Source organism: Callithrix jacchus, chromosome 1, assembly GCF_049354715.1.
Source record: "Callithrix jacchus isolate 240 chromosome 1, calJac240_pri, whole genome shotgun sequence".
NCBI lineage: Eukaryota > Metazoa > Chordata > Mammalia > Primates > Cebidae > Callithrix > Callithrix jacchus.
In genome coordinates, this window is record NC_133502.1 from 7,562,980 (window position 1) to 7,575,171 (window position 12,192).

General features: G+C 38.0%; 1 protein-coding gene across 5 annotated transcripts in view; it reads left to right on the plus strand.

Moving 5' to 3' along the window:
- GPC5 (glypican 5) overlaps positions 1-12,192 on the plus strand; it is a 1,444,351-nt gene that overhangs the window by 376,242 nt on the left and 1,055,917 nt on the right. Inside the window, exon 7 of one of the 5 annotated variants that reach the window (XM_035275354.3) lies at positions 5,982-7,889. The exons of the other annotated variants lie outside the window; for them this stretch is intronic. Within the exon in view, the coding sequence (XP_035131245.1) occupies positions 5,982-6,120 (139 nt within the window). The 3' untranslated portion in view covers positions 6,121-7,889. Of the gene's footprint in view, positions 1-5,981; positions 7,890-12,192 lie in introns of those variants that run through there. 5 annotated transcript variants of the gene reach the window in all.

Genomic DNA, 12,192 nt, shown 5'->3' on the forward strand with positions numbered 1-12,192 from the left:
ATATTTTCTCATTTCAGAGTAATCATGAAGAAATGAAATATTCAGAAAAAATGAAAAGTATAATATGTGTGAAATATTGTTCATTTTTACATTATTCTGGACAGAATCTAGACCTTTTTAGATATATTAGATCATTAAATCAACAACAGTTTAGAATAAATTTGATTAAATTATTTGCAAGGATCCTGTCAGAATTTGCAGTCTTGAGTCCAGCCACATTATGGAAGCGAAGATGCTTTACTCCAAGTCTACTGATTTAAATGTTAATAACGGCCGGGCGCGGTGGCTCACGCCTATAATCCCAGCACTTTGGAAGGCCGAGGCGGGTGGATCACGAGGTCAAGAGATCGAGACCATCCTGGTCAACAAGGTGAAACACCGTCTCTACTAAAAAATATACAAGAATTTAGCTGGGCATAGTGGCGCGCGTCTGTAGTCCTAACTACTCAGGAGGCTAAGTTAGGAGAATTGCTTGAATCCAGGAGGCAGAGGTCGCGGTGAGCCGAGATCGCGCCATTTCATTCCAGCCTGGGTAACAAGAGCGAAACTCTGTCTCAAAAAAAAAAAAAAAAAATGTTAGTAACATCTAAAAAATACCTTCACAGCAACATGTAAACTGATACTTGACCAAACCCACTGGATACTGCAGCCTAGCCAAGTTGCCATATAAAATTAATTATCACAGTAGTAATTTCGGTGAGGAATGAGATGACAAGTCTGTGCTCTCGTGGAGCTGATGTCATAAAACTGGGATTAAGGGTATGTTAGATTGAGTATCCAGGAAAACTTTATTCGGAGAAATTAAATTTAACCTGAGTATGTGGGAAGATCTGCTTTTTCCACGTAGAGATTTCCATGCTTCATGTGTCTAAGGAACAGAAGGGGAATCAGCGTGTGTAGCTCAGGGTGAGGCAGATGATGCTGGAGCATTGTCTGGAATGAGACTAGCTTGGGCAAGTTTCAGGTCAAATAAGCCTGGTTGCTTGGATTTTATTCTATGTGCATTGAGAAGTCATTTGGCGGTTTTCAGCTGTAACATTGGGGGTAGGAGGAATCTGTTTTCCTCTGTATTCACACTCAGAACACTTCTGTGACCAGATGTGTGGGAGTTTCTCCCACACCAACCAACCAATTCTCTGGTTCTCTTTGAACACCAACCGTATGTTGAATAATTCAACTGAATTACCACATTAACCTGAGTTAGCACAGACCTCACATGGTGTAAGGGTTTTGTCCCCTCACAAGATGCCCCCCACTTTAGATGCCAATCACAAGTAGTAGGTCCCCAGATTACTTACAACTTCCGTGTGACTTGGCTACAAATTGGAAATTCTCAGGAGCCTCTCCTTGGGTTTTGTCATTTGCTAGAATGCCTCACAGACCTCAGAGATACACTTTGCCTGTGTTTACTCTTTTATTATGAAGGATGTAATTTATGAACAGCCAAAGGATATAAATACATTGGGCTAGAAATGGAAAAAGAAATGTGGGGCTTCCAAGTCCTCTCTGGCATGCCCTCCTCCCAGCACTTTTATATATTCAGCAACCTGGAAGCTCTCAGAACACCCTACTTTTGGGATTTTATTATGCAGGCTTTATCATGTAGACATAATCAATCAATCATTGAGTATAAATCAATCATCAACCAATTTACTTTATTCTCAGCCCCTTTCCTCGATGGAGAATGGAAAGTAAACCTGAAAGCTCCAAGCTTCTAATCATGGTTGGGTTATTCTGGTGACCAGCCTCCATCCAAGAGGCCATCAGGAATCACCTCATTAGAAAAAAAAGATGCTGCTGTCACCCAGGAAATTCCAGAGGATTTAGGAGGAATGTGTTAGATGCTCACTCCTGTCACTCAGGAAATTACAAAGGTCTTAGACACTATATGTCAGGAAATGGGGTCAAAGACCAAGTACTAGATCTGAAAATTATCCCAGCCACCACTATTTATAAGGGTTTTAGGAGCTCTGGGCCAAAGACTGGGGAGATTGCATGTGTGTATATAGAGACACTTTTTTTATTTCACACAAGCAAAGATTTACATAATTTGGATGCTTTATGGAGGGTAATTGTGAATATAAAGTTTGAGAGAAAACAAAAAGATCTTATTTCAAATTTTCCAATTTGTGTTGGTATACATGAGAGGAAGAATAAAAAAGAGAGCAAAACTAGAAACATACCTCTAAAGAATAAAAAGTTATTATTCATAGTGAATGAAAGTCTTTCATGGTGTTATCTGGAAAATATAAATCTTCTTTGCTGAGAAATGTATAGTATTAAGAAACTACAAATACATAACCACACTGAGAATAAAGCAGGTACAACTTTTCTCACAAAAGATTCTCCCCAGCCACTAAATGAATTAATTTGATCCTCAAATGAATTTAAAGAATGCTAAAATATCTAATAGAAAATTTGGCAAAGTGCATGAATAGTTTGCAGAAACATGTAAGTGGCTTTTAAACAAAGAAACAAAATTCTCACCTTTAATGATAAACATCAAATAAATACAAATCAAATTAAAAATCAAATATTTTTCGCTTATATTTGCAAAGATCATTAAATTTGATAATTCATAGCATTGACCAGCATGTAGAGGAAAAGATATTTCAATATCCCAAAAGAGGGGAAGCTGTTCTTGTGTCTTTGAAGGGCAACGGGGCAACATATATGAATATTTTAAATACACATGACCTTTGAATCATTATTTCTGATCTAAAACTTCATTCTCAGATATAATAACACATGTGAACAAAAGAGCATGAATTGCACATATTTATACTAACACAAGGTCAAACTGCCAAAATATCCATTAGTAGGAAAATAATTAAATGGTTATAGCAGATTAAAATAAAGAATATAATTTTGATTTTTATAAAGAAGGAGGTAGCCTTACAGGTAGTGATATAAAAATGCTACAGGAGAAGAGAGTTCAAGGACATATGTAGAAAGAAAAGTTGACTGATTATATTTCTATGTGCTTTTATAATTATTTTTACCAAATGCTTTTAGTTCTTTTCTAAGAAAGGAAAAAATTAAAAATATAATTATTCATAAAAATATAATAATAGAATCATCATATATTTTTACAAAATACAGAAAGATGATATCTTACTTAGGAACAATATATTGAAAGTTCCATGCATTTCACATTAAATACAAGCACAAATTGTCAAACAAAATAAGAGCAAATAAAAATTTGTTCAATGGTTCTTCAATGTCAGGTTTATAATTACTGGAGAAATGAATTGCATAAAGCAGAAAAAATATGGGTAGTAGCTGCACTATCATACCAGTGGTTTGGAGATTAAACAGTGGAAGAGGACTGACTAGGAATAACAGAAAACCCTGTGTAATGTGTAATGGTGAGAATCACATTAGGTTGGGTTCTACTCACACAGGTGTTCCTACTGTTCACACAGTGGGGATACTGAACAGAACACCTGTATGGGTAGAACCCAACCTAATTTGATTATCGCACTACACCCTGGATAAGGTGGACAAGGACAAAAAGAGAACTTCATCTTTGGTGGTGACAATTTTTCTTGCCTATTTATTTTATTTTAGTTCCTTTAGTTCCATATCAGAGCACGGAAGTTTTATCAGTGAATGATTTATTGTATTTTAATGTAACGTGTGTCATAATCTTAGAAATTCATTGATGCTATAGTATGTAGAGAGCATAAGAGTGGTACAATTTTAAAAATTTAAGCTAATCCCACACTTTGAAAAGGCATGTGATGACACTTGGAAATTGGCTAGAAATCATTAATTTGTATCTAAATTTCTTATATAAATCCATACATTCAGAAATGTTATTGTCAGTACATAATCATACATTTGGGTTTATTTTGAGAAGTTTACATATTGGTTTGCCATTTTTTGTTTTCATATAAGAACTCTATTCTTTCCTTATAATTATTTTTATTTCATCTAATTAGTTCATTAAGAATATAGGTATTTCTTTCAATATCACCTAATTTATTAGAGAAGAAGAAAGATGTTTAAAAGAAATACCAATTATATTACATAAAGATTAAGGAGAAATGCAGTGCAACACTTCCTGAAGGAGACATGGAAAAACTTTTAAGAACTTATGACCCCTGGAGATAGCCTTTTATTTTCCAAGCCTCAAGTGAGTGGTCTCCAAAATGTGGTCCCAAAATTCTCACGTTCTCAACTCAGACCTCTAGTGAATAAAAGTCCCTGAGAGTAGGGTCCCAGATTCTATGTTTTAAGGAGCTCAGATGATTCTGATGAGCACAAAAGTTTGGAAACTGCTGCCTTTGGCCATCACAATTCCTTTTTTGGGTAATTATTTTTTTCCTAAGATTTTAGACTATTGAAAAAATAGAGAACACCACATTTGTATTGCAAGGCAGTTTGGATTTCATGATATTACCACTCTTAACTGTAGAAATTGTGTGAGATTCTTGTTTGACTATTTTAGAGCTGATTTGGCATCTAATGGGATTCCATTTTGATGTACAGAGTACCTTCTACATAATGAATTTTGCATTTCAGATGGATGAAGCCTTTAACACAGACAGAATTTTAAGTATTGCATATTTCTGAAAGAAAAGCATTGATCACATCTCCTTAGATATTTAGTATCACCGATGGAAATTAATTATTTAAGCCACATTCAGATTGCTCAGGAAGTAGAGCGTTTTAAAAATCACTGCTCTTTCATACAAATATCCGTATTTTGTGTAATAGTGGCTGTTTTTTGGATTTTTAAATACTGATAATAATAGACTGCTGAGTAACTGAAAATAGACATAAAGTAAATATCAGTCATATCTGTTCTTAGTCTAGCATCTCCAGAAAAACAATCTGGAAGGAAAATTCATGGTTTATTAATGGTAAGATTATTTAATTTGGAAGACATAAATTAGAAATAAATACCATCTCTACGGAAGGTTGAATTTTTATATACAAATTTTAGTGCAGATATTTTGGTTAAAGATTTCTCCATGTTTTGAATGTGATAGTTTCAATATGATCTGGTTCTACAATTTAAAAATATTATTTGACCAAAAGTTCTTGCCTAGTCCAGACCAATAGATCAGGCTATTTGTAGAATGTAAAAGCTTGAGGATTAAGCAGCTAATTAGGAATTTATTCATGCAGACATGCAAGTCAGCTTCTCTTTGGGACTCCATCCAAGTCAACACAGAAAGCCTCAAGACGCATACACAAAGCTGATCCATTAGCCTATATAATGACATAATTTATCATTCTTTCTCATATGTGTCTTTTGGGAGCTATTCACCGACAAACTTTATTATTATTTTTATTATTTACTTATCTTAAAAAGTTCTTAATGCTATTCCTGGGAAAACACGTTGTTGTTTTGGGATTCCTAATTAGCAATTTCCTGTTCATTTTACTTGCAAATGCCTTGCTTTTCTCTCTGAAAGTTTTGTAACAGCCAGGATTACAAAGTGTTCAGCTTCCTGAAGATTTCAGCAACCAAACAAATGTTTAAATTTTAATTCAAAATAAACTGAAGAGCAATATACAGGTGGTAGAGTATAGAGAGAAATCACACCTGTCCAGAGGGTTCTTACTGCAAGAATGTGAATATCAAGACTCTTTCTGTCTCTTGTCCATCGAGATGAAGCAGATGATTTCGAACTGCATCCAAATGAGTACAAATAACTTGACATCTTGAAGAGTGTAAGCTGCTTCAGAAGAAATTTCCTACTGAAGAATTTGTATGTGATTTTAGCCTTCTCTGTTGATCATTAACGGATCTTTATTGGGTGCCCACCCTGTGTGAGGCTCTGAGCTACCACATTAAAAATACATAGCAGTGGAATGTATTTTTGGAGTCATAGCACCTGTGACAGCCTGTGAAGGATGGGTTGATGCAGAGCAGGGAGCTATAGGAGTATATGGGAGATGCAGCCAGAAATCAGGCAGTAAAGACTTACAGTGGATATTCCCATCTCTGTTCTTCCCTTGACCTGCAGCACACCCATCCCACTACTGCTGGAAGTGTTGGTGACAGCATCTCACCGCCAGTACCTTCTTCACAGAATTGCCACCTGGCCCAAAGTCCATGCTCTACTCCTCAGACACTCTCCCTACATGCCAGTCATCAGGCAATGACTGAGGTTCAGAAGATGGGCCAACTGGCCTGAAGGTGAAACCAACTCTGTGCATTTGTGTTTCATTGCTTCCTGGTGGGATCAGAGGAAGCTAGACTTCAGTTCAGACTGCCTTTTTGCATAGCTTTTGTCTCCTGCTTTATCCTGGCTTCCTCACCCCTCTTTACTGAGAGCACTACCCCCAATAAATCTCTTGACCAAGCAGCTACTTCTAGGGAACCTAATTTAACAGCATGATTTTCAGGGACATGCTGGATAAGTAAGAGCTAGCTAGGTGAAACAGGTAAGACAAGACAGAGTATCCCATACAGAGAAAACACCAGCACATAGGGGACAAAGGAGGTCTGGTTAAAGAACAGAGTGATAAGCTGGGCATGATGGCTCACGCCTGTAATCCCAGCACTTTGGGAGGCCGAGGCAGGCGGATATTGAGATCAAGAGATCGAGACAATCCTGGCCAACATGGTGAAACCCCGTCTCTACTAAAAATACAAAAAAATTAGCCAGGAGTGGTGGCACGTGCCTGTGGTCCCACGTGCCTGTGGTCCCAGCTACTTGGGATGCTGAGGCAGCAGCATCTCTTGAACCCAGGAGGCAGAGGTTGCAGTGAGCCAAGATTGCACCACTGCACTCCAGCCTGGTGACAGAGCAAGACTCTGTCTCAAAAAAAAAAAAAAACAACCAACAACAGAAAACCGAGTGATATGAGGATGGGACAGGGTTTAAAGGCTCTCAGGAGGTAGGAGCAAAGGAGTCATGAGAGATGAGTGGAAGAGGTTTAAAAACGTTGTAAGCAAAGTTACATCTACATATGTTTAATGACAAAAAGTTATGAAAAATCCAGACTCTTACCTGGGTTTCAGTTTATATAATGTATGTGATATTTGCAATAATTGCAGTTGTATTACTTCTCTATTTCTTGGGCTAGCATCTCCATTTCACCACCATTTCTACTGCGCTTGGGCCTCATTATCCCCCCTCTGGGTTTTTACTTTTCCATCTGCTACCTCTCTTGAAAATGAATTCCCCACATGGGTGATTCTTATTTAGAAAATCAACAATGCAATTCCTTGTGTACAAATCCCTTCACTGTATGCATTTTCTCTGCACTTCTAGATTTCTCTTTTTTCTACTTTCCAACACATGGATACACATCCAGGCATACAAACTGCCCTTTCATGTCTCTATGGTTTGGGGAAGGCATTTCAGTTGGAGTTTTCTCTTCCTAAACTTTCAAACTCAAAAGTAAATGTTACCTCTTTATATGACTTGATCAACAGACCATTTCTGTCCGTGGCATCCCTTATGCTTGGTGTATGCCCTAGTAATAGCATTTATTTAAGGCATCCTTTAATCCGTTGTTTAGATATCTGTCTCTTTTACCAGATTACTCCATGAGTGAGTGTCCCAGATTTCATCTAAGTGAGAATCAGCTATACCTGGCTAAGTGAAACCGTAGGTGGCTAGAACTCTGTTTATGGGAAGAATCATCCATATGTTAGAAAGAGCAGGCACCATGAGCATCATGGATACAAGAGGAGTTCAATTTCAAGTGCATCCTTGTGGCTGCCACTAACATTTATTTCCCACCTTAGCCTCCATTGCGTCTGGTCAGTAGAAATACAGGAACGAGGGGCATTTCCACATGTTGCCTGAGACCACCAGAAAGTTCTTGGATGGCTGAGCATTCATCTATCCATGACAGCACCTGGAAGATCATCAGTGATGGACTCGAGACAGCTAAGATGATGGTCCTGGGCGAGACCACAGTTGTGAGTGCAGCAGCACTGTTGATTCAGTGGCTTGGTGCCTCGCTCAGCAGGAGCACACTTCTGAGGCACATTCGAGGGATTCTCAGAAACACCCAATTTCAAGGGTTCTTTAGAGGCCTGAGACCTAGGTTTTGCAGGCCGTGATTATAAAGGTGGAAATTAATTGTGGCTTTGTTGGTTTATACCTCTGTGTAGGGTCAGAATAGCCTATACATCAATATTAGGATTATATCTAGTTAATTAGAGTAGAGAACATACTGCTTACTTAAGACTGGGCACAGCTAAGAACTTTGTACTATCTCCTCATAGCAACTGTATTAAAGAGGTGTCATTATTGTCTCTATTTCCAGAAATAAAAAAAAACTAAGGGTTGGAGACATTATGTCAGTAACTCAAGCTCCTAACATCAGCAACTCGCAGAGCAAAACCTGGAAATCTAGTGCCAGCGCTCATATTATTACCACTGTTCTGCTTTAGGGTCAGCCCCTAATAAATTACCTGTGCCAGTGATGAGCAACAGAATGAATGGACGTGAAAACGACTAGTGCATGTTTTCATCCAAGGAATGCAGTCATTGTATACATTGTAAGTATGAATATTTTTTGAATGTCAGTGGTATGGCTCACGTGTGTAATAAGACAGTGTTGAAGTCTAATTTACTCTTCAAATTTCAATCCAGTGCCAACCATCCTGCAACCATCAGAAAATAATTAAGTCTCTCCCCATAATCCTTCAAAAGCTCTTTTAGCCCCTGCCAACATACACCTACTTTAACCTTATGATGTGTAACTGCCCAATAAAAGTGCTTTTAAAGCTCTTCCTGCTAACCTTTAACCCTAAGGACTGTGAATAATTTATTGTCCTATAAACAATCAAATCCTTTCCTTTCTCATTTCTGAGGGATTTCCTTTCTTTCTCCTCCCCCACCAACATTGCTTCATGTGCTGAATAGTATTGAATACAGACATGTTTATTATTTGTCATTTTCATTTAAGAGGTATGTACCCTGTTCTTATGTAGCATTCAATGAAAGTGGAATTAGTTATCTAGAGCAAAATTGTTGCTTATATACGTCTTCCTTGTATTCTTTGTTGATTTCTTTCTCTTTTTTGAACTAATATTTGCTGTAGAAAAAAGGTAGTTATCTGCCTCTGTTCTTACTTACACTATTATGCTTTGAGAGTGTTACCTGAATCAAAATGTAGTTAGCCTCTTCATCTTCTTATATGGGTAGGGTAGAGCTACTGAATGTGAAGTCACCTGAACATGTAAATCTACACTATGTGGAAATGTCAGAAGATGATAAAATAGCAGTGCCCAATTAGAGAACAAATTCTGTTGAATCAATACATAAATCTATAGAGATGAGAGTACGTTCTGTGAAGGCCTTGCAAAGTTGTTAATAGATTTCTTAAATTTCCAGGCTCTATACAAAATTTCTTGTATTTTAAATTTTAAAATTTCCTTGATGTAAAGATGGAACTTGATTTAGAGTAAGTTCAGACCTTAGATAAGAATCTGAAAACTCCTTTTTTTAAATTTAATCCCTTAACCTACACTTCTTGCTATTTTCTTTTCCCCAACATCTCACTGAGTTTTCCTTACCTAAAAATACTTCCTAAAATCCCATTTTCTTCATAACAGTTTCAGAATATGGTCAGATGACTTCCTCTTCATAGTGACATCTTGCAGTGGCATATGTTTAACTGTTGGGAGTTCAGAGGATATGTTTGTCTCTGTACTGCAATAGACTCCCTTTCTTGAGCACCTCACAAAATCAGGTAATCTCTGCCCCTCACAGCACTTCAGGAAGCTCACCCTCCGAAAGCTTATCTAAGTGCTCCTCAAATTCTAAGGATGGCTGAAGAGATCCTTTCAAATGCACACCTCATTCCAGCACAGTCCACAAACTCCAATAGGCAACATTTTCAGAGAGGATTTTCAGAATTCTTAAAAGAATAAAATGTGCCTTGGCGCTGAAAAACCTTAACAGGTGGCCAAAATTTAGACCTTTGTTCAATTTACGACATCATGCAGGACAGACTAGAGAAAAATCTTCAGGAGTTCAGGCAGTGTTTTACTATAAAAGTATCAGCTGAATAGCCAGTTGAAGGAAATATACAAGCAAAAGTGAAACTGAATATTCAAACTGAAGATTCTAGAGTTGGTTTCCATCTTCTTCACTCTCGGATTGAATGGTTCTAAGTATTGTGCCCTGATAAATAATTTCCAGGGCTTTTCTCCTTCTTCCGTCTCCAGTCTTTCTGTATGAGACTAGACGCTCATCTGTCTCTGGGCACCTTGTCACCCATTTAGTTCTCTGTTCCATCCTGGCATGACTTATGCAGTAGTTTTCTACAAATATCCATACAGTCATTAAACCACTCTGCTTTAAATTCTCAAGCGCCTCCCTGTGGCCTTCCAGATCAACTTCAAGCTTCTGTGCTTGACTTCCAGTGCCCTCCAAGATCTAGCATCTACCTATGTGTGTCTCCACCCTTAACCCTTGTTCATTTTCATTTGTTGTGTATACTTTATTCTCAATCATCACTTAACTAATTACAGCCATGCATCACTAAACAATGAAGATAATTCTAAGAAGTGCACTGCAGGGTGATTTTTTTGTCATTGTGGAATATCACACAGTGTACCTATGCAAGCCTAGCTGTTATAGCCTACCACACACCTAGATGATGTGCTCCTAGGCTACAGATCTGTGCAGCATGTGATGGCACTGAATGGTGTGGGGAATTGTAACACAGTATTGAGTATTTGTGTATTTAGACATAGAAGAGGCACAGTAAAAATATGGCATAAAAGCTAAAAACTTTTAGTATACCTGTATAGCATGGAGCCTGCAGGATTGGAAATTGCTCTGGGTAAGTCAGATAGTTGATGTCGAGTGAAATGTGAAGGTCTAGGACATTACTGGACACTACTGTAGATGTTATAAATACTCTATACTTAGGCTATACTAAATTTATTATTTATTATTTTTTTTTTGAGGCGGAGTTTTGCTGTTGTTACCCAGGCTGGAGTGCAATGGCGAAATCTCGGCTCACCGCAACCTCCGCCTTCTGGGTTCAAGCAATTCTCCTGCCTCAGCCTCCCGAGTAGCTGGGACTACAGGCGCGCACCACCATGCCCAGCTAATTTTTGTATTTTTTGTAGAGACGGGGTTTCACCTTGTTGACCAGGATGGTCTCGATCTCTTGACCTCGTGATCCACCCACCTCGGCCTCCCAAAGTGCTGGGATTATAGGCGTGAGCCACTGCGCCCAGCCCCGCTATACTAAATTTATAAGAATAAATTCTTTCTTCAATAATTAAACTTAGCTCACTATCACTTTCTTACTTTATACACTTTTACATTAAAATTTTTTTTTTTATTTTTGTAATGACACTTAGCTTTAAACACAAACACATTGTAGAGGTGTACAAAAATATTTTCTCTATTTTCTTAGTCTATAAACATTTTTCTTTTTTAAATTTTTTCCTTTTGTTTTGAAACAGGGTCTCGTGCTGTTGCCCGGGCTGGAGTTCAGTGGCACAATCTTGGTTCACTGCAACCTCTACCTCCTCAGCTAAGGTGATCCTCCCACCTCAGCCTCATGAGCAGCTAGGATAATAGGCGCTAGCTACACCACGCCCAGCTAATGTTTATATTTTTTGTAGAAGCAGAGTTTTGCCTTGTGGCCCAGGCTGGTCTCAAACTCCTGGGCTCAAGGGATGTGCCCACCTCGACCTCCCAAAAGGCTGGGATTGTAGGCATAAGGCACTGAGGCTGGCTATTTTTTACTTTTTAAAATTGTAATTAAAAACAAAAACACAAACATACATAATAGCCTAGGCCTGCACAGGGTCAGAATGATCAATAGCAGTGTCTTCCAACATCACATCCTGTCCCATGGGAGGGTCTGCAGTGACAGTAACACGCAGGATGCTGTCATCTATGACAACAATGTCTTTTTCTGGAATATTTCCTTAAGGACCTGCCTGAGGTAGTTTTATAGTTAATGCAAAAAAAATTAAGTAGAAAGGGTATACTCTAAAACAAAGGTTAAATATACAGTTTCGTAAATACATCAAGCAGGAACATAGTTGTTTATTGTCCGTGTCATATACCTTATAGAATTGAATGTGTTGTATTTCTATAAGTCTGGCAGCACAGGAGGTTTGTTTATAGCCTCATGCCAAACGCCAAACGTGTGAGTAGCATTGCACTATGATGTTATAAAGGCTCCGGTGTCACTAGGCTATAGGAATTTTTCAGCTCCATTGCAATCTTATGGGACCTCTGT